The sequence below is a fragment of the Entelurus aequoreus genome, linkage group LG05 (genome assembly GCF_033978785.1).
Source record: "Entelurus aequoreus isolate RoL-2023_Sb linkage group LG05, RoL_Eaeq_v1.1, whole genome shotgun sequence".
Taxonomy (NCBI): domain Eukaryota; kingdom Metazoa; phylum Chordata; class Actinopteri; order Syngnathiformes; family Syngnathidae; genus Entelurus; species Entelurus aequoreus.
The window spans coordinates 67172133-67199053 of NC_084735.1; the positions used below are offsets into that span (position 1 = coordinate 67172133).

At 39.8% G+C, this 26921-nt stretch overlaps 1 protein-coding gene across 3 annotated transcripts in view; it reads right to left on the minus strand.

Moving 5' to 3' along the window:
* stk32a (serine/threonine kinase 32A) overlaps positions 1 to 26921 on the minus strand; it is a 130543-nt gene that overhangs the window by 80583 nt on the left and 23039 nt on the right. For all 3 annotated transcript variants that reach the window (XM_062048708.1, XM_062048709.1, XM_062048710.1), the window contains 2 exons: positions 23158 to 23213; positions 11743 to 11894 (listed from right to left, as the gene is read on the minus strand). In XM_062048708.1, the coding sequence (XP_061904692.1) occupies positions 11743 to 11894; positions 23158 to 23213 (208 nt within the window). The remainder of the gene's footprint in view (positions 1 to 11742; positions 11895 to 23157; positions 23214 to 26921) is intronic.

The following is a 26921-nucleotide window of genomic DNA, read 5'->3' on the forward strand; positions in this document are numbered from 1 at the left end:
TTCCCTGCTCTTCAGGGGAGTACATACATATATGAATATATATTATATTTATATAAATATATATTTATAATTGATATGTATTTATTCATGAGAGAGACGTTTATTGTTCACATGTTAAAAGTACCAGTAAAATGGACAAACAAGTTGCCTCTATATTGAAGTTATTATCATACATGTCTGATTTATGGCTGACTGACTTTGTGGCATTTTGTGATGTTTATACGGTGTTTTCACATAATTTGTGGATTGTAAATAAGATTGGATATGGTTTGATGGATACAATGAAACACAATTAAGCATATAAAATGAACTTGTTTTTCCACTCTACTGGCACTTTAAAGGTGTTTAATGACAATACAATAATGTTTAACACTTATAGATTCCTTTCTTTCATGAAGACAATAATATAAGTTGGTGTATTACCTGATTCTGATGACTTGCATTAATTGGAATCAGACAGGATTCACAGTAGTGATAACTTCCAAAATGTTTTAATAGAGGATACAAAAATACCTCCTTTCTGTCCAATACCACATGAAAGTGGTTGTTTTTTAGCATCTTATTTGTCCAGCTTCCATACTTGTTTTTAAACACTTTACAAGAAATACCTTGACGGCAAACTCCGTAGCTTGCTAGCTTGTGTGCGTTAGCTTTCAGAGACTCTTATTTTGTTAGCACAGGCAGGTTTGGAGCAGCGCTTTTATTGTGAAGACAGAAACTGTACGGTCGGTCTTTAGGCTTTTGACAGCAAGTACTCCGCAAGTGTTTCTCACCTTCCTGCCGGTTGTTGTTTCTTAATAATGAGCGTCATCTTACAAGATCCTCGGGTCGCGTGAACGTCAATCAAGTGACGTCATTGTGAAAATTGATGATCACTAGTTTTTAGGTCTATTTTTGTCACTGCCTGCTGCCTCCTTGTGGTTTGTATGTTCAGTTTTCCTTTGTTGGTGCAGCAGACCTGGCTCTTACTTTTTGTCTTCCTCCTAGAGTTCCTGTGTTTCCCTGTGGGCGGAGTTGTGAGACGTGCACAGTTGTGTCCAATCTTCCCGACACTACTTAAGCGGCACCTCGACAGCTGGATGGCACTTGGCAATTCCACTCCTCTACTCTCCATGTCCGAATACTGCTATGCTTCCAGAGTTTTTGATGCTAACATTCTTGGCTATTCCCAGTGCCATCCAGCTTGGTGCTGTCTGGTAGGTTGCACGTCTTGCAACTCCAACCCGACTAGTTCTTTTTGCATATTAGCTTTTGTCCTTTTTTCCACGGTGCTCATTTTGTTTTCTCTTTTTCGCACCGTCGCTTTTTGTTATCTCCTGTTTGGATTTTTGTATTGATTGATTGATTGAAACTTTTATTAGTAGATTGCACAGTGAAGTACATATTCCGTGCAATTGACCACTAAATGGTAACACCCGAATACGTTTTTCAACTTGTTTAAGTCGGGGTCCACTTAAATTGATTCATGATACAGATATATACTATCATCATAATACAGTCATCACACAAGATAATCATCAGAGTATATACATTGAATTATTTACAATCCGTGGGATATGGAGGGGGGGGGGGGGGTGTAGGTTTGGTTGGTATCAACACTTCAGTCATCAACAATTGCATCATCAGAGAAATGGACATTGGAACAGTGTAGGACTGACTTGGTAGGATATGTACAGCAAGTAGTTGACATAGAGAGAGAGATCAGAAAGTATAAGAAAAAGTATAAGAAAAAGTGTCTACATTTGATTATTTACATTTGATTATTTACAATCCGAAGAGGTATGATGTGGAAGGGAGGGTGTTAGTTTAGGGTTGAAGTTGCCTGGAGGTGTTCTTTTAGTGCGGTTTTGAAGGAGGATATAGATGCCCTTTCTTTTACACCTGTTGGGAGTGCATTCCATATTGATGTGGCATAGAAAGAGAATGAGTTAAGACCTTTGTTAGATCGGAATCTGGGTTTAACGTGGTTAGTGAAACTCCCCCTGGTGTTGTGGTTACGTTAAGGAAGTAGTTTGACATGTACTTTGGTATCAGGGAGGTGTAGCGGATTTTATAGACGAAGGCTCAGTGCAAGTTGTTTTAGTCTGTCCTCCACCCTGAGCCAGCCCACTTTGGAGAAGTGGGTAGGAGTGAGGTGGGATCTGGGGTGGAGGTCTAGAAGTAATCTGACTAGCTTGTTCTGGGATGTTTGGAGTCTAGATTTGAGGGTTTTGGAGGTGCTAGGGTACCAGGAGGTGCATGCGTAATCTAAAAAGAGTTGAATGAGAGTTACCGCTAGAATCTTCATGGTGCTTTTGTTGACCAGAGAGGAGATTCTATAGAGAAATCTCGATCGTTGGTTGACCCTTTTGATTACCTTGGTTGCCATTTTATCACAGGAAAGATTAGCCTCTAAAATGGAACCTAGGTAGGTGATCTCATCTTTCCTGGTGATAACAATGTCACCCACTTTTATAGTGAAGTCATTGACTTTCTTAAGGTTGATGTGGGACCCAAATAGGATGGATTCCGTTTTACCCAAGTGTATGGATAGCTTGTTGTAAGCGAGCCAGGTGCAAATTCTACAGAGTTCAGCACTGAGGATTTTCTCCATCTGTGACTTGTCTTTGCCGGATACCAGCAGGGCAGAGTCATCCGCAAACAAAAACAATTCACAGTCGCATGCTGATGACATGTCGTTTATGTATATTAGGAACAGTAAAGGCCCTAATATATTGCCTTGGGGGACTCCACAGCTTACTGAGAGGGGGGTTGGGGGACACGGTGCCGTTCACCTCTACCACCTGTTTCCTTCCCACAAAGTAAGATTGCATCCAGCTCGATGAGGTTTTATCAAATCCGATTGCTCTGAGCTTATCCAACAGTATAACGTGGTTAACGGTGTCAAAGGCCTTCTGAAGGTCCAGCATGACCATGCCGCAGTATTTGCCCGCGTCCACCTCATGTTTGATGTGGTCGGTCAGATAGAGAAGGCATGTGTCAGTGGAGTGGTTAGTTCTGAAGCCGGATTGGAAATTTTTACATGAGTTTATTAGTGGCAAGGTAACTATCGACCTGTTCATAAACTATTTTTTCCATTACTTTCGAAATGGAACTGAGAATAGAAACAGGTCGGTAGATGCCAGGTTCTAATTTGCTTCCTTTTTTAAAGAGGGGAGTTACTCTTGCTATTTTGAAATGTTTTTGTACTTGGCCTTGTGTAATTGAGAGATTTATTATGTGCCTGATGATTGGGGCAATGGTGGTGGCAGAGTCCCTGAGGAATCTGGAGGGATATTATCAAGGCCGGTGGCCTTGTTTGGGTGGAGCGCGCTCAATTTTTTAAGTAAAGAACTGTTTTACTCACCTTCCGTCTACATCCTTGGATTCCTCTGTACCGCATTTAAATTGCATTGTGACAATTTTTTTCATGCCTGGCTGGTGATCGACTGACACAGCCTCCGCGATCGACCTAATAGCCACCCCTGCTAGAAGTAATGTACTGCAAAATGTAAAAAACAACAAAAAGAAGGTTTGTTTCTGGATCTGTTTTGGGACAGAATGTCATTGCTTTTCTGAAATGGTACATACGGTGGACGTATGTGGATAAAAAAAAGAGTCTCGGTCCGTAAAAGGAAACAATGATAAAAGACGTGCTGATACATAAGTAAACTTAACAGCTAGCCTGAAGCAATTTAAGCTTTTACATTTCTGTGTACAACCATTGGGCAATGACTTTACAATAGCACGTCCGCTATAAGTGACTGAAGTTTTTATTTTTTTATTTTTTACTTTGCAGAGGTTATACAAAGAAAACATACCCCGGTGTTCCACATACTTTCATGTACTTGTGGCAGGCCTGACATAATGAATAATCGTGATTGATCATTTTAATTTAAATATTGATAAAAAATAATAGTGGTTATTAGTTTGGTCATAATCATGCAGCTCTTCTATATGCCTGTAAGTCAAAAATACGTTTTCAGTTTAATGTCAATTTTGTTTAATTAAAAGCTAATTTTTTAAAAGTTTGTACAAGCTTAAAACTTTTGTGATGCTAATTTCCGTTGCCTGCCATGTTAGCCTTAAGCTAGCGGCACAAGAGTCAACCTTTATCCTGTAAGGTTGTATTCCTTTTTTTCAGTTTATCACAACTATATTGATGATTTAACGTGATCCCTACATGTACGTGCATGGCAGTTGTAAATTAATGTATTTTCCTTTGTGTGCTTAGTTTTACAGTAACTTAATTCTGGAGACTATCAATAAACAACCTCAAGTTGGAAGTATTTTAATCTCCAATTTAAAGGACTGTTTAAATATCTGCCAAACTAAATTCCAACAATCTGGGAGGTTAGAATATTTGCCAATAAAGCAGGAGTGTACAATGTGCAGCCTGCATTACATTGTAGTAATACAATAAGCAGCAACAAATGAAAAATAGAGCAAAGTGATATATAATGTAACAAAAAAAAAGATATGTTGACACTAATAACACATATTAGATTTTTTTGGGCCTTTTAAAAAAAATATATACATACATGACATCATTTTGACACAACCACCGCAATTTTGGCTTGTATCTCAAATATTGCTTGCAACTTAAAGCATAAAAATCAGCCAACAGTCACTCAAAACACTCTGAAGTTGGGATGCAACCATTATATATTATAATTGTACGATTGATTCATTTCAAGACAAAAATGTGTAGAATCACTTTTCTTAGAGATTTTGATGTGGTATTTATTACTGATAGAAATACCAGTAATCAAATAACATAACAGTACAAAATAATACAATTAAACCAAAATAATCTCTCTAGCAATCGAATTAAAGTAGCCTGTGCTGTGTAAACATCCTGGTGTTGTGTTAGTGTTTTACACTTGCTATATTAACTTACAATGCCTATTGTTTATTCAACACAGGCAGGAAGAAGCAATCTCTAACTTTAAATGGTCACTGAATGGCAAAAGTACCTTTTTGCTGTTTGTTTACACTGAAAGGACTCAACGCTTAGCTACTGATTGTAAGTAACACGTTCATATTTAACTCCCTTCCAACTCAATTCTTCATTAAGTAACTTGCCTCTAACATAATTTAACTCGGTTATTACGTTGTACCTTTACTTTGGCGTGTAAAGCTGCGTGGGACTCCCAGAATTAAGCTGCACCATATTTGACGTGTTAAACCAGGAGTATAAAACATGTTTTTATTGAAGGCCACATTGCGATTATTGCTGCCCTCAGAGGGCCACATTGAACGATGTGGCAAGCCATGTTAAATGATGTGCTTGACCACATTAAATGACGTGGTGGACCATAATAAACAGTGTTGGGTTAGTTACTGAAAACCAGTAACTAGCTACAATTACTAGTTACTTTATTTCAAAAGTAACTCAGTTACTAACTCAGTTACTTACACCAAAAAGTAATGTGTTACTGTGAAAAGTAACTATTTAGTTACTTCTTTTTTCCCCCTTTTTTTAAGGCTCCCATTAATGCCCTTTTAGCCTTCATTTCAGTACTGTTATTGCACTGGAGAATAATACCATCTGTTGATCAACTTGACATGCATTTGCATCACTGAACTCAGAAAGCAATGTGGTCTACATACAACACACAAACACAAAGATATGTTTCAAAGGGCCAATTTATTTCAGGCCAGAAAAAATTGACAAAACTATTTTAAATAGCTGCAACATAATGGCACTTTAACTTTAACTCTAAGTAGATAGGATCTTTGATCCAAGACACAACTTACTTTTAACTAAAATGTTATTTTCTTTGTGCTCGACAAAAGAAAAGTATTGAGAATGTCTCCATGTTAAAAAACTCGACTTCTGGCTTCGCCATCATGTCTTGTTAGTTGTTATGAGAGCAGCGTATGTGTGTGTGTGTGTGTGGCCCTTTAAGATATGACAGCATGAGAGGTGAGTGACGTCAGTGAGTGAGTGGGCGAGAGAGGTGAGGGAGCGGCGACAGTGAGTGCGTGTAGGTGCTCTAGCTTGGTGGATGGCTGCGTGCAATAAAGTCACAAAGTTGCAACAAACCGCCCGGCTCGTCATTCACCCTCAGCTGTAAAGACCCTCTTCCGGGTAAAGTGAAGGTTGTTAGACCCGAAGTACGGCTCTGGAGGAACGTGCTTTCTGTGGGTGGGGGAAAAGCACGCCTCTTCTTTTCCACCGTAGCGCTCCAGTAAAACACACTCAGATCTTCAGTTTCTAGCCGATACTACATAAAAATAACGTAAAATAACGCAGTAACGCATCATGCAGTAACGGTAACTGAGTTACTGTATATAAAAAAATAACGCGTTAGATTACTAGTTACCGCCGAAACTAACAGCGTTACAGTAACGCGTTACTTAGTAACGCGTTAGTCCCAACACTGATAATAAATGATATGGATGACCACTTTAAAAGGGAACTGCACTTTTTTTTTTAAAATTTGCCTATCATTCACAATCCTTATATAAGACATGAACACATGTCTTTTTCTTTTTAATGCATTCTAACTAAAGTAAAGTCCGCTTACAAATGCGCCTGTGGAGTTGCTCTATTCTGTCTATAAAGCGCTCTATAAACATCCAAACACCACCATCAACGTTTTATGTACACGCTCTAAGTATATATAATGTAGTAACAGCAACATTTATAATAACATTTAAATATTTAAGTAATTTGATCTTTTTAAGGATACGCGGCCCATCGATTAAAAAACAAACAAACGCATCAAGACATATTTACAAGACAACAAACACAATAAATGTAACTTATTGTACAAAGTCTGCTGTCATTAGGATACCGACTGATAGGATGTTCATATATTCCCATTTAGATGAAGAATGACTAATAATCCTCGGGAAAAAAACAAGGGGGGGTGGAACCAAGCGCAGACCAAGCAACTTTTTGTGTCTTTCCTGACATTTTCAGGTTTAAATTGGATGCCAAAGTTGACCGATTTTTCGGATTATGTCAGCATCTTTCTACTATCAAGGTGAGAGCCATTATTTATGATCTAGAATAAACTTCCATGAGCTCCGAGGCGACAAAGCAGCTCACCAGCCGAGGATGTCAACATAGCCACACACACTAGTTAGCTATAACCACAGCGCCACTTTAAATAGTTTGTGTGCGTTAGCACTTGTAATAACAATATCACTAATATTCGGTTAATATTCAAGTCACAAAATGTATATGGTTGTTTATTTAGAGGGCTTTATTAGCGAAATAGAGGACCTCCCATAGGCTCCATTGTAAGCAGACTTTTATTTACGCCTATTTACAAGTTAGACTGCATTAAAAATCACATCCATCGTCTTGTCTCTCATAATGATTGTGAACGATAGGCAAAATTTCCCCAAAAATGTGCAGTTTCCCTTTAAATTATGTGGATGACCATATTGAATAACGTGGTAGACCACATTAAATGACATGGCAGGCCACATTAATTTATGTGGTGGGCCAGATCTGGCCCAAGGCCTTGAGTTTTACACATGTGCTTAGTAGACCCTTAAGCCTCAACTTTCTTTTGGCAGGTTTTGGAAAGGGGTGAGCCGTCATTTTCAATGACTGCCTGGTCATTTTTAAGTACGAGAAATGTTCCCACACAGCTTTTTTGGGGGAAGTTCACTGCTTTGCGCTGCTGACATTTTAAGCTAATGTAGCATACAAGTAACTAGTAACCTACTTTTGATAGGTGCAAGCGTGTGCATCGTTGGTGTAGCTTTGTCGTCCGTTTATAGTGAGTGAGGAGGAGTGAAAGACGCGCTTTAGTGGAGTCTTTGCGATTAAATAACCGGGACCTTCTGGATCGCGGTTAATAGTTAAACCAGTTATTTGCTGCATTTCTAGTCTTAAGGTGAGGTACCACAGTAGGTGGACTCAACCTAGACAATGTTAAACACAATAATAACAACAAAGAAGTAATATATTCAGTTGTGCATTTATCTATGCTGACAACTCAAAAGAAAACCAGCCTTGGCTCTTATGAACATTTGGCAGTAGACATTACTTTTAGAGAACGACTGATTATCAGCTGGGCCGATTATTGGCAATGATATTTAGCATTTTGACGTATATATGATACATACATTGTACATACATAATACCAGTATTTAGTATTAAAAAAAGAAAAATTAACAGGCTCCAGCACACCCCGTGAACCCGTGAGGGACAAGCAGTAGAAACTGGATGGATGGGTGGATAATTAAAAGCACCAGCCCATTTGCCCTGCTTGTTAAGAGTTGTTGTTTTTATATCACTTGATTGATTGATTGAAACTTTTATTAGTAGATTGCACAGTACAGTAAATATTCCGTACAATTGACCACGTTACAGTGGCCAAGCCCCTTCTTTCACTTTCTGGGAAATCCAGTCTCTCTCTCTCTCTCTCTCTCTCTCTCTCTCTCCTCTCTCTCTCTCTCTCTCTCTCTCTCTCTCTCTCTCTCTCTCTCTCTCTCTCTCTCTCTCTCTCTCTCTCTCTCTCTCTCTCTCTCTCTCTCTCTGTCTGTCTGTGGATTGTCCAAAGCTTAAACAGCAACAAAAGTGAGTTTAGTACAAAAGGTTTATCTACCCATAGTCAAAAAGTACAACGTTGGATTGAGTTGCCCATGCAGACAGACAAACGTCCTCCGGAGGACTCAAGAGTCAAGCAATCACACATAGCCCTTGTCACTTGGCCATTTTATCTGTTTCCCCATGCCTCAAGGTCCTGTTGTTTTCGACCTGTTTGTTCCGCAACATCCTTGAGTCCCTTAGTCATAATAGACAATCAAAACATTTTGTAGAATGGTCAGACCGACTCCATATTCATCTTTTACCTACATCTGGTCCTTCAATGATTTAGAATAGAAAAGAATGAAACGAGCAGACATTCTTGACAGACACAAAATATAGTTCAAAGGTCAGAAATTCCACTACACTTTCTTTCTTTCTTTCTTTCTTTCTTTCTTTCTTTCTTTCCCAGTGTCTTAGCGGTTCCGTCCGCAACACTCGCCGCTTGGGCTCATCAAAGGAGCGCGGCGAGTTTCATGTTAACTGATTCAATCAAATAACAAAGCACATACATTTGTATACAACTGTATGGAATGCTTACGCAGGGGGTTCCTACTATTTCGGACAGGTAGTCGTCGCAATCATTCTGCCACATTATACCATCAATGCTAACGAGGGGAAATTACACTTCAACGACCGTTAGAATTGCTCGTTTGCATTAAAACAGTTGTTTTTCCTCATTACGATGGGGCGAAACCATCCTTGCCCAGGCACACCCTCCTGGTTTTTGGAGTATAAATATTTAGAGTTTTGGCACCAGCTGCTAGACAAGATCTGATCAGTCTAAGTCTAAGACTAGATCTAAACTATCTAAGGCTATGTCTACACTAAGCCGGATAACCCCTTAAACGAATAATTATTTAGCCTAAGCCTCGTTTCAGCCACACTAAACCAGCGTTTAAGGTCCCCTCCTCTGACATTTTTTTACACGGGTAAGTGCGCCGTGTATTTCTTGACTCTCCGGCTCTTAGCTTTGTATGGACTCATTGATCGTTTACAAACTGAGTTCGGAGAGGAAGTGAAGTCAGAAAGACCACACCCACACAGGAAGTGACGTTAGAAAGAACGCGCCACAGCCAGCTTCCTAACAACCGGAGCTAACCACTGGAAAGATGGAGGCGAGTTATTTAGACATGCCCGTGTTTCTACTTCTTCTAAATGTACAGACGCTTGTGGAAATCACACAGACGCTTGTGGAAATCACACATGAATACCTTACGTGAAGGAAACGCGCGATTGCAGCTATTTCGGATACAACACATCTCAGACGGCAAGAGAACTTTGTGATTCTATTTACCGAAAAACTTTGTCTCTTCCTCCCTTGGATGTGATAAAAAAGGTAGCGTGTGCTTTGTATTATCTGGCCGTCGAGAGAAGACTACGGAAAACAGCAAATGCATTTGGACTGGCAAAGCAGACTGTATCAGTTATTGTCCGCCATGTATGTCGCGGACTCAACGTCTAGGTCCAAATATATAAAGTCACCAGAAACGAATGGACAATGAAGGTGAAGGCAAACGAGTGAGGAGTGTCCTGACCAGATATCTAGATCCCTAGATTGATTGATGTAAAATGTTTTTTATCACATTGTTTACTTTCACATGTCCATTAAAGATTTGATTAATTTATGATGGCTCAGGTGTGATTCACTACATTAGGGCCCCACAGCACACTGGATTCCAGTTAATTGAAATACCACAACACTGGATAATGTTCAGATAAGTAAAATTTAAGAACACACAAAGCAACACTGGAGGTAACTATGACGTGCACATTTTTCGCGCATGCGTATTAGGTCGTGTTGTGCCGGCAGACGGAGGGGGTGAGAGGATCTTATAAGGTGGCATTGTTGTGTGTGGACAAGGATAAGGTTAAGTGGGATTTACTCTGGTGTAGAAAGGGCCTTAGACAACAGACGCTTGCTGGCCCACCACTTTGAGTCTTACATATTTAATGAGCCGAATGTGACATCAAGTGAATACAACCTTTAAACCATTACCTGCTTTGATTTAACCTTAAGACTGTACATTTTGCCTTGAGAGGCAGTGTGTCTATTTCCGGCAAACCTTAAAAAGGAGATTAATTCCATTTAGCTGTTTGGTTCCGTCCAGTTAATTTGGCTGCAGGTAATCTCTGTCTTTAACCTTGAGTTCTCAACTCAGGACAAACATGTGCCAGCTCAACACAACAGAGAGAGTGGGCGAGCGGGCAAGGCGCTGACCCAAGCACATCTCCGGAGGAAAGCACCCCCCTCCCTTGGGGGGACTTTTTACTGCCAAAAGAATTCACTTGCAGCCCGTTTTTAAATGTCCGACGCAGCATGCCAGAAAGCGCTGGCATTGTTTGTCTGATGCAATCCACACGTCTCTTTTATGCGCTTCGGCTGTCCTTTTCTATCCCATCGTCTGTTTTCGCTGCGCCTTCGTCCCTACTTGTTTATGGCTTCTGCCAGTCTAGTGCAATGTCGTTAAAAATACGAAGGCCAGCAGATATTTTAAGGGTTATTTTTTTGTCCTGGGAATCCAACCCAAAACAGCAATCAATAAAAAGTAAGTGCTGGTCATATGATACAAACAGACAGCAAGGGATTTGGGTGGTTATTCATTTTTACTCTGTCATGTCAGTTCTTCCCTTCTCTGCAAAGTAGGTGTGCTTATCAAGAATTAATGACGCCTTTCAAACACGCGTAACAAGCATCCAAGTTGCAAGTCCTCGTGCTCAATATTTGTCGCTTCAAAGAAGCCGATGACTCATCTTCATGATTTGAATAAGGCTTCGATGGGGAGGGCATTTTCCTTCAAATTCCCAATATGCAGTCAAGCAAAAAGGGATGCAAAACAAATGTGAAGCTTGACATCGGCAAGCAAACCATATTTTCCTCGTAGCAACTCCAAAGGGACGTGAATGAAGGATTGTGGGTGTTCCTCCTTTTAGCACATGACTCAGTCCTCGCCTTTTAATGGACGATTCTCTCTTTCCGGTGTCCCCTCCACTCAATGAATTGACAGTCACTGCAATTATGCACCGCTAAACCATTCACATTGTCGTCGTGACAATGAGAGGGCAGTGGAAATCAATTCGAGTGCTTCAAAAATGACCACAAAAGACTTCCTTCTTCCAATTCCCCGAATATAAAACCTAATGTAGTGATTGAGATGGAAGACACCAAGCACCAACACAGGGTAGCCAATAGGAAAATGGACATTTACCAGATGTTGACCAGGAAAGGGTGCTCCAGGTTCTGCATGATCTGAAGCTCTTTTAAGACGTTCCTCACTTCGTTGCGCTCCACACATTTCAGCTTGTTCATGTACTTCATGGCATACATCTTCTTCGTGTCTTTCTTCTGCACAATGCACACCTGAGAGGAATGATATTTTTTTCAATGTAGAGTAAAATACTGACATGATTGAAATGATAAGTTACTCCCTATCCCAACCAAGTTTTAAGTATGTTTTATTAAAAAACAAGAATTTTAATTTATACTCTAAGGTAGGGGTGTCAAAGACATTTTAGCTCAGGGGCCGCATGGAGGAAAATCTGTGCACACGCGGGCCGGACTATTAAAATCATGGCATTAAAACTAAAAAACAAAGACAACTTCAGATTGTTTTCTTTGTCTTACTTTGGCCAAAAATAGTAACAAACACATTCTGAAAATATTACAATAAAAATATAGAAAAAAATACCGGCAGCGGTAAAGTTTAGATCCATGAAGGAATGAAGAAAGTGATTGAATGTTTATAACTGAATATATTTATATATGCATAAAACGTTTTTTTCGGTAACACTTTAGTATGGGGAACATATTCTAAGTAACAAAGACTTAATTTAGAGTTATTTGGACACTAGGGAAACATATAAGGGTTAGGGTTAGGGTTACTGATAAGCAATAATTCTGAGGTTATTAAGGGAAGACTCTTAGTTAATGGCTTACTGGTTGTATAATAAGGCCATGCAGAAGAAGGCATTAATAAGTACTTAATAATGACTAGATGAGAGCCAATATGTTACTAATTTGCATGTTAATAAGCAACTAATTATTGGTGATTATGTTCCCCAAAATTAAAGTGTTACCAAATTTTCTTTTGTATTATTTTTTTTAATGAATTAAGTAACGTTTATGACAACCTTTTTCCAAAACACAATATAGAATGTGAGATATAACAGGATAATGCATACATTTGTCTTCAAAACGGTTACAAAAAAACCCAAAACATTTACTATGGGACCCCATTTTTAGGACTTGATGGGGTCCCTGGGACCCAATTTTGAAAATTCCTAGCGCCAACACAGATGGAGTATTGGTGCGTACAAAACAGCAGCAGGTGGCTGTGGCCTGAGGGCCAGTTATAATACTAATCAAATATCATTCCGGGGCCCATAGCTCATTCATTCGTGGGCCGGATCTGGCCAGCGGGCCTCGACTTTGACACCACTGCTTTAAGGGGAACTGCACTTTTTTTTTAACTTTGCCCATCATCCACAATGCTTATATTCGACAAGAAAACACATATTTCTCTTTACTGTGCATTCTAAATAGTAAAAAACAATGCAAGTAATAGGGATACGATCTATTCTGCCTATAAAGTCCTCGAAAAAATCTCAAAAAAACCTCCAACAACTTTTTATATACATGCTGTAAGTATACAGGACTGTCTCAGAAAATTAGAATATTGTGATAAAGTCCTTTATTTTCTGTAATGCAACTAAAAACATGAACATGTCATACATTCTGGATTCATTACACTTCAACTGAATGCTTCCATCTGTTGAAAAGCTCTATGGAGATGATGATTTCATTTTCCAGCATGATCTGGCACCTGCCCACAGTGCCAAAACCACCAGTAACTGGTGTACTGACCATGGCATTACTGTCCTCAATTGGCCTGCCAACTCCCCTGACCTGAACCCCATAGAGAATGTGTGGGGTATTGTGAAGAAGAAGCTGAAAGACACCAGACCCAATAATGCAAATGAGCTAAAGGCCGCTATTGAAGCATCCTGGGCATCCATAACACCGCAGCAATGCCACAGGTTGAATGCCTCCATGCCACGCCGCATTGATGCAGTAATCCGTGCAAAAGGATTCCCAACCAAGTACTGAGTGCATTAATTGACATTTTCAAATGTTTGATTTTGTTTTGCTGTTATAAATCTTTTTTTTTTACTTGGTCTGAGGAAATATTCAAATTTTTTGAGATACGATTTTTGAGTTTTCTTATGCTGTATGCCATAATCAGCAATATTAAAAATAATAAAAGGCTTGCAATATTTCAGTTGATGTGTAATGAATCCAGAATGTAAGACATTTTTGTTTTTTTAATTGCATTACAGAAAATAAAGGACTTTATCACAATATTTAAATTTTCTGAGGCAGTCCTGTATATGTAATGTAGTAACAGGCACAAACTTCCGACTTCTTTCAATTTTAAAAGTAATAATACACATATTTAACTAAAACTGTGTACTGCCATCTCAGCAACTTCATTTCATTTTTGTGCAATGCCCCTACTGTAAACCCAAGATGACTAATTTAAGAAACATGACTGATATTAATGAAATACAGCCACATGGCATTCATGCAAGTACTGTAGCATGTTGACACTAAGCACATTACAGTGATTGAACAAAAATATATACCGTATCTTCCGGACATAAGCGGCTACTTTTTTCCAACGCTTTGAAGCCTGCGGTTTATAAAACGGTGCAGGTAATTTATGGATTTTTCTTTGCAATGGCCATCTTTCTCTTTACTGTGCATTCAAAATAGTAAAAAGCAATGCTGGTAATAGGGATACGATCTATTCCGCCTATAAATGGATTATACTTGTATAGCACTTTTCTACCTTCAAGGTACTCAAAGTGCTTTGACACTATTTCCACATTCACCCATTCATTCACACACTGATGGCGGGAGCTGCCATGCAAGGCGCTAACCACGACCCATCAGAAGCAAGGGTGAAGTGTCTTGCTCAAGGACACAACGGACGTGACTAGGTTGGTAGAAGGTGGAGATTGAACCAGGAACCCTCAGGTTGCTGGCACGGCCACTCTCCCAACCGCACCACGCCGTCCCCTATAAAGTCCTCGAAAAAATCTCCAGAAACCTCCAACAACTTTTTATACACATCCTGTAAGTATATATGTAATGTAGTAACAGGCACAATCATGATAACATGTATTAGTTACATATTTTGGCCATTTTAAGCATTACCATAACTTATTTCCTTGGCGCATTGATTTCACAAAGCGCATAGCAACGTTAGCGATTTCCATCAACGAAAACAACTACTTCAAACCATGGCAGACTTCATGAGAGCCGACCACGACTACTTTGAGACAAATAATGGTCCAGAACTTGACTGAACTTTTTGAGCCTGAATATATGGAGGTTGAGCTACACATTTTAGACACTGAGAGATAAGAAGATTCTAGTGAAACACTAAGAATCGCGTAGCAATATTGCTAAGTGCTAAACAAGAAATACAAACTACAAACATAATAACACATTTGAAATGTCTGCTCTCACTAGGATAACGACTGATGTGATGTTTATATCTTTCAGCACACGACTTGATGAGGAATTCATTATAATCTTCACTCAGCTAAATAAAATGCTGGAAGCAAACGAGTATCTTGACGCATCTTCCTAGCAATATCTTTGGATCCAAGTTGAATTTCAAAGTTGTTCAACTTCTTGGCTTATGGCTAAAACCTTCTACTATACAGGTGCGAGGCATGATTTATAATCTAGCATTACCTTGTTCAAATTTAGAGGCCATTCAGCAGCAGCTCAGTAGCTAGCTTACCTGTCTGTCAGCAAGGTGCCGTGTTAGTAAAAGGAGTTCCTTTGTGTTAGCTCGTACGGCATAGCTCGGTTGGTAGAGTGGCCGTGCCAGCAACTTGAAGGTTCCAGGTTCGATTCCCGCTTCCGCCATCCTAGTCACTGCCGTTGTGTCCTTGGGCAAGACACTTTACCCACCTGCTCCCAGTGCCACCCACACTGGTTTAAATGTAACTTAGATATTGGGTTTCACTATGTAAAGCGCTTTGAGTCACTAGAGAAAGGCGCTATATAAATATAATTCACTCACACACACACTCACTCACTCACAATAACAATGTCACTATAGCTTGGTTAATATGCAGGTCACGGCATGTAAATGGGGATTTGTTGGCGGTTTTTGGAAGTTTTTACATGGCTTTTAGGCAGAATAGATGACTCCCGTTAGCTAAATTTTTAGCCGCCTCTTGCTCGCAGTTTTTACTTTTTTGAATACAGAAAAAAAGAGAAAGGCATTTGTTCTTGTCTCACGTATGGATTGTGAGTTATGGGCAACATTCCAAAAAATGTGCAGCTCCCCTTTGAGTTGTGTCTTTGTGGTTTCACACAATCCTAGGCAATCACCCCTCTAAAAAATGTGGAATGTTCAATATTCCACAGACATTGCATCATTCAGATGCAGCCCATAGGGAGGCCAAAACAAGTATACTTGTTTCTTTTTCTGTATATTTGACACTATACATTCAGTTCTATTACATGTTTTTGAAAAAATACAAACCATTTACTGTAGTTAAAAGTCACACTTCAGCATTTCCCTGGGTTTTTACTCTGTCTTGTCACCTAACACATTACCGCCTCTGAAAAATATGGAATATTCCACTAGTTTTTAAAGGATACTGTATTTTCCGGGCAATAGAGCACACCGGTATCTAAGCCGCACCCACCAAATTTCAGAAGAAAAAAAACTAAACATATATTAGCGGCACCGCACTATAAGCCGCACATATATATATTTATATATATATACCGGTACAAAATATTTTTTAAATGTTTATTTACACATCTTAATTGTTTCCAAACGGTGCCTGTAACACGGCAGTAAAACGGCTGCTCAAACAAAACAGAAATCATCGTCATGGACCCATTAGCTGTGGAAGCTCGCTCTCCAATCAGCTAAACAGACTCAATAACCCCACGGACACTTTTTGGGTAATTTACGGAACCAAAACAATACGTAGAGAATGTCATTGTAAATTAATAATACTAACACAGACACTTGTAAACGTGTTAGCACATTCGCTAATGCTAATGACAGTAGCGTGATTAAATTACGATAGCACATACAAATATGCATGAAAACTCTCCTACAGACATCACACATGGGGCGGTTTGTACATATGAATGGTTTTAGTTATATTGTAAAACTTAAAAACGTTGCTTGGAGTGATGAATGAAAAATCCTTTCGGAGCAGAAACGCTATGGACGGTTATACTTCCGTTTTAAGGCACAAAACAGGAAATACATTTTCAACCAGCAGCACCTGCAGTGAGTGAACTCGTCCAAAGGATGATGCCGTAGCTCAAACTATAACACACCTTTTCAGTGTCTATGTTGGTGTAATATGAAAACTATTTGTTGAACACAAAACATTATGGCCATTGCAAAGAAAAATCCATAAATTACCTGCACCGTTTTATTCGGCGCAGGGTTCAAAGCGTTGGAAAAAAAGTAGCAGCTTATAGAGATCAGGATCGAACACAGGGCCTTCCTATTGTGAGGCACACGCACTAACCTCTGTCCCACCGTGATGCCCAGTTTGAGTTGTTAAATATGTTTATTATTACATTTAAAGTTAAAGAAAGATGAAAGTTTATCTTGAGAGTGTCACAACAAGCGAATGGCACCTATTCGTTGGAATAGCCCTTTTCTTTCTGATTACCGTCTTCATACAGATACCTCATATTCATTCACGGCCCTGGTCGTCTGTGCTACAAGCGCCAATAAGCCTGTGATTACTGCTATCTGAGAGAGTGTTCTTTGGAGCAGCTGGCACAGTTAATCAGCCAGACCCTGATCACATCACTCCCCTATTGAGCAGCTTGCCATGTACTGTGATTAGACTGCTTATCTGTTGTCAGACAGAACGTTGATGCGGCGTGTAGCCGGTCTATGCGTTGCTGTAAGTCATTGCATGCGCTCCAAACACTGATGTGACTCATCACCCTGCATAAGGCATGGCTCCAATTAAAATTGATTGCGGGAATGTTTTTGAAATGGAGTTCAAATTCGCACGCAAGTTAAAAAATAAGTTAAAAAAGTCACGATATTGATAGTAAAAGTATTGACAGGGTTAATATAAAATTGAAAAACGTTAAAAACAGTAAACCCCCCGGAATTTCTGCAAATTAGTGTTAATTAAAAATTGAGTACTTTCCTAGCTGGAGCATGAAAAACCTTCTAAATATGGGTTTTAACATTATGAAAGCCCTCTACACATGATATAACACCCACATAATTACCTTTACAATTGTAAGGGTGGGACTGGATGCTCCCTGAGGCTGAGCCAATCAGTGGCCACCATGCTGAACAGTGCACTCTGATTGGTTCAGTCACATCTTATGGCCAATACTACTCCAGTACTAATGTGCTCAATTCATTAAACAATGTTTATATTTGGAAATGCTTAGTTTAGGCCAAAAATACATAGAATATGCTTAAAACGATGTAAATGAGGTGTGGTTGTAATGTATAAGTATGTGTCAATGAAAGGGCATTTTATGACTTTTCTTAATTTGATTAAAGTTAAAAGTTAAAGTACCACTGATAGTCACACACAAATTAACCTCTGCATTTGACCCATCCCCTTGTTCACCCCCTGGGAGGTGAGGGGAGCAGTGAGAAGCAGCGGTGGCCACGCCCGGGAATCATTTTGGTGATTTAACCCCCAATTCCAACCTTTGATGCTGAGTGCCAAGCAGGGAGGTAATGGGTCCCATTTTTATAGTCTTTGGTATGACTCGGCCGCGGTTTGAACTCACGACCTACCGATCTCAGGGCGGACACTCTAACCACAAGGCCACTATTACATGCTATAGTAGAATTGTATTGTTATAATTGTATTGCATGTTTTTGTATCTCTTTAATTTAGGTAACCAAGGACTGCAGTTGGAAATTAGCTATTTAGCTATAATCTGGTGAAGAACATATCTGTCTTTGATCTTAATGTATCTGTGCATTGTCCCTTCAAATAAAGACTAAACTAAAAAAGAACCATCAAATATACATTTGCAATGTAGTGAAATCACACACTTCAAAGTGCGACGTGGCAAGGAAAGGACTGCACATGTTTTTTTTCTGCAACCTTTGATCATAGCTAAAAATGGCATGCACTGTAAAGTTTAGGTTAAATAAGCCACTGAAATTCATACTAAACCTCTTAAAAAAAACCTGATTAGCAAATAGATTTCTTCATGAAGAACTATATTGGTTTTTTTTGCAAATTACTTTTTTGCCTTACCGTGACAGATTGTGAATGTGTTTAGATATACACAAAATGGCAACTTGTATATATCAACGCTGAATTTGCGTCTATCGTTAATGAGAAAATGAAATGACATGTTTTTACTGGGGCTGTCAAGAATAACAAGTTAACTCATGTGATTAATCGCAAAAACATATCACAATAATCATATACACAGGTTAATAATACAATTTATTTTTACAGTGCGGCGTGGCGAAGTTGGTAGAGTGGCCGTGCCAGCAATCGGAAGGTTGCTGGTTACTGGGGTTCAATCCCCACCTTCTACCATCCTAGTCACGTCCGTTGTGTCCTTGGGCAAGACACTTCACCCTTGCTCCTGATGGCTGCTGGTTAGCGCCTTGCATGGCAGCTCCCGCCATCAGTGTGTGTGAATGGGTGAATGTGGAAACAGTGTCAAAGCGCTTTGAGTACCTTGAAGGTAGAAAAGCGCTATACAAGTATAACCCATTTATAATTTATTTACATGCTCCTTTACCTTAACGGTTACCTGAAAGGCGGCATGGGTTGTTATAAGGACAGTGATCAGGTCAATGCCTACGTCAGTGCTAAGATGAGAAAGGAGACTGAATGTTGTGATTGGTGGCAAAATAGGACTTTAGATGAAACGGTTACCAAGTTTTGACCAGATAATTTCAATTAATCCGTCCATCCATCCATTTTCTACCACTTGTCCTTTTTGGGGTCATGGGGGGTGCTGGAGCCTATTTCTACCTAGCCCATTGGGATGCAGCTCGTCGTTTTGAAAGGGGTCCCACACAAATGATGTGCATTCAAGTAAAAAGTTTTTTAGAGGTTCCTGTAATTAATCATTTATCTTGTTTTAACTCCTATCCTACTGACAGGATGCAGTGCATCTCCCATAACAATGTGACCTCGGAGTATGTTAAGGTAACGTGCGGCGTTTCACAGGGTTCGATTCTCGGCCCCGCACTCTGTAGTATCTACATGCTGCCGCTAGGTGACATCATACGCAAATACGGTGTTAGCTTTCACTGTTATGCTGATGACACTCAACTCTACATGCCCCTAAAGCTGACCAACACGCCGGATTGTAGTCAGCTGGAGGCGTGTCTTAATGAAATTAAACAATGGATGTCCGCTAACTTTTTGCAACTCAACGCTAAGAAAACGGAAATGCTGATTATAGGTCCAGCTAGACACCAACATCTATTTAATAATACCACCTTAACATTTGACAACCAAACAATTAAACAAGGCGACTTGGTAAAGAATCTGGGTATTATCTTCGACCAAACTCTCTTTTGATTCACACATTAAGAGTGTTACTAAAACATCCTTTTTTCTTCTGCGTAATATCACTAAAATGTGTCCCATTTTGTCCACCACCGACGCTGAGATCATTATTCATGCGTTCGTTACGTCTCGTCTCGATTACTGTAACGTATTATTTTCGGGTCTTCCTATGTCTAGCATTAAAAGATTACAGTTGGTGCAAAATGCGGCTGCTAGACATTTGACAAGAACAAGAAAGTGAAGTGTGAAGTGAATTATATTTATATAGCGCTTTTCTCTAGTGACTCAAAGCGCTTTACATAGTGAAACACAGTGGCGTGCCGTCACTAGAGGCAGGGGAGGCGGGGCCTCACCTGCCATCATGGAAAGAATAAAAAAGTAAAAAGAAAAAAAAAATAATTAAATTGTTATATGTATCCAGTGATTATACTAAAGTTATTTTCCATTTAACTTCACCAGTTTTAGATTATTTTTATTTTTATTTTCACATTTGCCGTTCAAATACTGAAAAGAGACGGTGCGGTGATCAGCAGCCAGTTGAGGCACGTCACTGATTTGTGCCTCAACATGGATTGCGCAATGACTCGGCTAACTGCTGGCCTGCTGTGCAGTGAGACCGTATTGCTATATGAATTATATTATACATTTCCATAGTTTAGTTAGCTGAGGTATATAATGTGCAGTGTATTTTGTCAACAACTGTATGTGTGTAACGTATTTCTTGTGCTGAGCGATCATAATACTGCTGCGGAGACGCACTGCGAGAGCCTCGTCTCATAACCCCGCCTCCTGGTGCCAAGCACCTCCGCCGCAGAATGCACCGCCCGACGGGAGCGCCGCGGCCACACCAACCAAAGCCAACACCCAAACCCTCCACGTGCAAGACCGAATCCACCCAAAAAAAGTCACTTAACAAGAAGCCAAAAAGTGCAAAAACAACAATGCTCGCGCTGCAGGAGCCGCGAACGACCGCAGGGACACAACATTAGGTACACCTGCACTGCAGGTTCATATGTTTGTAAATCTGACTGTGATGATGCAGTCGTGCCTCACCAGACATTAACCTCACCGCACGCCACTGGTGAAACACAATATCTAAGTTACATTTAAACCAGTGCGGGTGGCACTGGGAGCAGGTGGGTAAAGTGTCTTGCCCAAGGACACAACAGCAGTGACTAGGATGGCGGAAACGGGGATCGAACCTGCAACCCTCAAGTTGCTGGCACAGCCGCTCTACCAACCGAGCTATACTGCCCCTGATCAAAAGTTTGATCATTTTACGCTTATTCTGGCTCACTTGCACTGGCTTCCTGTGCACTTAAGATGCAACTTTAAGGTTTTACTACTTACGTATAAAATACTAAACCTCATCCTATCTTGCTGATTGTATTGTACCATATGTCCCGGCAAGAAATCTGCGTTCAAAGAACTCCGGCTTGTTAGTGATTCCCAGAGCCCAAAAAAAAGTCTGCGGGCTATAGAGCGTTTTCTATTCGGCCTCCAGTACTCTGGAATGCCCTCCCGGTAACAGTTAGAGATGCTACCTCAGTAGAAGCATTTAAGTCCCATCTTAAAACTCATTTGTATATTCTAGCCTTTAAATAGACCTCCCTTTTAGACCAGTTGATCTGCCGTTTCTTTTCTGCTCTGCTCCCCTCTCCTGCGTGGAGAGGGTATTAGGTGACCGCAGATGTCGCGCTAGCTGTTGAAAATCGGGACCCAGGATGGACCACTCATCTGTGCATCAGTTGGGGACGTCTCTGCACTGCTGACTTGTCTCCACTCAAGATGATCCCCTACTGGCCCCACTATGGACTGGACTCTAACACTATTAACTAGATCCACTTGACGTCCATTGCACCGGTCGCCCATTGTTTCTCATTGTATCCCATTGGGTTGAGTTTTTTCTTGCCCTGATGTGGGATCTGATGTCGAGGATGTCGTTGTGGCTTGTGCAGCCCTTTGAGACACTTGTGATTTAGGTCTATATAAATAAACTTTGATTGATCGATTGATAAATTTATTTGCTCAAAACTTGGTAACAGTTTTATTTAAAGTCCTGTCTGGGTTTATTTTTGGAATGAAATTTAGCAGCGAGCACACCAGTCAGAGTCTCCTCTCTTATCTTATGCATTGACCCGATCACTGACTGTATAACAATCCACGTCACCTCTCAGCCAACATGTAAAGGAGCATGTATATCAAAATAAATTGCGTGATTAATATGCATGTATACATAATGAATGTGATCATTTTTTGTGATTAATTGCATGACTTAACTCTTTATTTTTTACAGCTCTATTGTTTACACATAACTATTAGGAATATTAAAATGTGACTTAAAACATTGCCTGCACTGTAAATTAAGGATTTAATATGACCTTAGAGGAACATTTAATTTAAATAATGTGTATGCTCGTACAACACTTAAAATCTTTAGCATATCTGTATGTGGAATTAAATTATGGAATGGATTAAGCAAATAAATCAAACAAAGCACCAATATGGTTCTGTTTAAGATACTGTTCAAACTACAAGTGTTCACAAAGTACACAGAATAAGAATTATGATGAACATCTTGAACCCTTTTTTTTTTTTTTTTATTGAGACAAAGATTATTTATGTATTTAATATTTGTTTGCTTACTATGGTATATTATTTATTTATTATTTATTTGTCAACTGTTCTGTTACAGAGAACAAGGAAATTGGATAAAATTGCTATGGTATGAAAAGGGTTAGGGTTAAATAAGCTCTGCTTCTTCCTACTCTTTTTCGGACGTGCTATAATGAAACAACTGGAAATGTGTGATGCAATACATTGTATCGTATGCATGTTCGAAATAAACTGAAACTGAACTGAAAGTTGTAGAATGGCAATGGTTTCACTCAGGAACAGATTAAGTCTATGTGTAATATTTTCTATTGAGAAAAACATAATCTAAATATAAATACTGTAAGTGCCAGAATCAGGTTATATTTTTGAGTCTGTTCCATTGGGGCCTCTTTTGTTTTAACACATTGTGAAAATAATGGGCTTACCTTTCCAAAACTTCCTTTTCCTATTGCCCTCAGGATCTGGAAGTGGTCAAAATTGACTGTGGGGGAAAAACAAAGAGAATACATTTTTTTTAATAAAATACAGCAATAATAGTTTTTTTTAAAGGCCTACTGAAACCCACTACTACCGACCACGCAGTCTGATAGTTTATATATCAATGATGAAATCTTAACATTGCAACACATGCCAATACGGCCGGGTTAACTTATAAAGCGCAATTTTAAATTTCCCACGAAACTTCCGGTTGAAAACGTCTATGTATGATGACGTTTGCGCGTGACGTCAATGGTTGAAACGGAAGTATTCGGACATATTGTATCTCAATACAAACAGCTCTGTTTTCATCGCAAAATTCCACAGTATTCTGGACATCTGTGTTGGTGAATCTTTTGCAATTTGTTTAATGAACAATGGAGACTGCAAAGAAGAAAGCTGTAGGTGGGATCAGTGTATTAGCGGCTGGCTGCAGCAACACAACCAGGAGGACTTTGAGGATAGCAGACGCGCTATCCGACGCTAGCCGCTGACCGCATCGGGTGAAGTCCTTCGTCGTGCCGTCGATCGCTGGAACGCAGGTGAGCACGGGTGTTGATGAGCAGATGAGGGCTGGCGTAGGTGGAGCGCTAATGTTTTTATCATAGCTCTGACGAGGTCCCGTAGCTAAGTTAGCTTCAATGGCGTCGTTAGCAACAGCATTGCTAGGCTTCGACAGGCGGCACAGCATTAACCGTGTGGTTACAGGTCCAGTGTTTGGTTCGGTGTCTCCTGATAGTAGTATTGTTGATCTGCTGTCTATCCTTCCAGTCAGGGGCTTATTTCTTGTGTTTCTATCTGCATTTAAGCACGATGCTATCACGTTAGCTCCGTAGCTAAAGTGCTTCACCGATGTATTGTCGTGGAGATAATAGTCACTGTGAATGTCCATTTCGCGTTCTCGACTCTCATTTTCAAGAGGATATAGTATCTGAGGTGGTTTAAAATACAAATCCGTAATCCACAATAGAAAAAGGAGAAAGTGTGGAATCCAATGAGCCCTTTTACCTAAGTTACGGTCAGAGCAAAAAAAGATACGTCCTGCACTGCACTCTAGTCCATCACTCTCATGTTCCTCATCCACAAATCTTTCATCCTCGCTCAAATTAATGGGGTAATCGTCACTTTCTCGGTCCGAATCGCTCTCGCTGCTGGTGTAAACAATGGGCAAATGTGAGGAGCCTTTCAACCTGCGACGTCACGCTACTTCAGGTACAGGCAAGGCTTTTTTTATCAGTGACCAAAAGTTGCAAACTTTATCGTCGATGTTCTCTACTAAATCCTTTCAGCATAAATATGGCAATATCGCGAAATGATCAAGTATGACACATAGAATGGATCTGCTATCCCCGTTTGAATAAAAAAAAAATTCATTTCAGTAGGCCTTTAAATAATAATATTTGTTTTCCAGCAATTGGAAATGTAATGCTTTGCTACTCATTAGAATATATAATATGTCATTCCAACTCTCACACAAACACTTCACTCTCATCCATTAACCAGCAGCAAGCATTGCCATTTGAAACCGGATGTGCTGTTTGTTTCTGGTTACTATGACAACAAGGCAAGGCAATTTTTTTTTCCCCCCCGTTTCCAGCGCCTCTGAGGTTTGAACAGCTGCTGGACACTCACGCACTCATTTGACCATTCACTACGGCGATGCACACACTCAACTGGTGGAAACGTACACACACACACACACACTTTTCCTCAGTCTTGAGATCTACACACACACCTATTGGACTTGACAGTTAATATTGTGCTCTGTTAGTCACTGGCACTTCCTTCCAATCTGTTTTTGAGTGCGTACTTAACTTCCTGCGATAGGAACCAGACCCGGCCTGATTTACAATGGGGCATGTGCACACATACATCATTCTGTTTACGTCAAAACAGACACACACACACACACACACACACACACACACACTCACACACACACCGCATAAAAACATTATCATTTCCCTGCTGGGCTGCTCGATTCTCTGCTTAATAGCTTTTTCACAGAGACAGCTGAGCTCCCGCAAAAGAAAAAGGTGCGGGTCGTCGTTTTGTTACGGCAGATGCTTTAATGCCCCGTGTTAAATGATGGACACGTGAGTAAGAGAGCGTGTAATGACTGCAAACTGTACATGACTGTAATTGACACGTTGACGGCTCGTGTGGAATCTGTCACACTGCTCATCTACTGGCCCATTCGAATTTGACTGACACATGCTCATCGCGTCAGCGTGAAGACATCTCGCTCGTTCACTTTAGAGTGTCTGTCTGCCAAAGGCGGTGTCAGGACGTGAAATAAATATTTTTCTCTGTAATGGAAAAGTTGGGACCGAGGTCAAACATGCCAAGAAACCCTGCAATAGAATGCACTACAAACAACTACAATAGTTCAGGGAAGTACATGTAAAGTACTAATAATGTAGAGCAGGGGTGTCGAACTAATTTTATCTCAGGGGCCGCATGGAGGGAAATCTATTCCCACGTGGGCCGAACGGGTAAAATCATGGCATAATAACTTAAAAATACAACTACGACAACTTCAGATTTTTTCTTTGTTTTACTTCAGCCCAAAATAGGACAAGGACATTCTGAAAATGTACATATCACAAATAATCCTCCTGACAAAACACTTCAACATAAGTAAAAAATTCTGAGGAAAAAAAATGTATGCAGTTTCAAAAACACCATTAAGAACACAATTAAATTAGACTTAATCCCATTGTTTCTACAAACCGATTAAACTTTAAGTCACAGCCCATCTAGGATTGAACAAAAACAAAATGAAGCATAACTAAAATCGCTTATATGCATCAAGTACCTCACTTGTCATTTCCATTGTTGACTTTCTTTAAATTTGCACAGAAGAAAATCATTTTCACAGAACTACATCAATTGTGCAGGGTCTCATCCAGCATTTTAAGTGAGGTTACCAATTGTTTATTTTACTCCCGTTTGTTTTACATTGGGTGGAGTGGGAGGAGTCACAGCCCCGCTTTACCGTGTACCTCTTGCTTGGTATACTTGCTCGCCCCAATATAAACTATTTGCTTGCCTAACAGAATTGCTATTGTGACATCCAATTGACACTTTTAGAACAGCAGTTTCTTTAATTAAAAAATGCAGTTCAATTTTACACTCAGCGAACTCATCTCGCGGGCCGGATTGAACCTGTTCAGCAGCTTTTCTATATTTTCATGGATACGTGTAAGCCATTTAGATATTAATCTAACGTCTTGGGCTGGCGTATCTGGTACCCGGGAATCAATAACTGTAAAAACGGTACTATTTTTTCATATGTCTCCATGTGTTAATAAATGTGAATTAGTATAGTACTATTTTTTTTGCTGATTATGATAATTGGGCTGTCCAGTAGTTATATGTTGATTGCCGATTCTCATTTGCAAGTATTATATAGTAGACTTTGTATGCAGTTGTGATTCCAAGACGTAAGAAAGCAGTAGTTTATAGACTATGGTCTGTTGCAGGGGTGGGCGAACTTTTTGGCTAAGGGGCTACATTGGCTTTTGAAATTTGACAGGCGGGCCGGGCGAGCACATGACGCATTTCAAAGCACATCATATCTGTTGGAACTAAGAGTAGGCTTCTCAAACATGGGCTAATTTAATCATAACACATTTATTTTTAACATTATCATATCAGCACATCAAAGAAACGTAACAATGGTATTAAAGGTTTAACACTAGATTCTCTT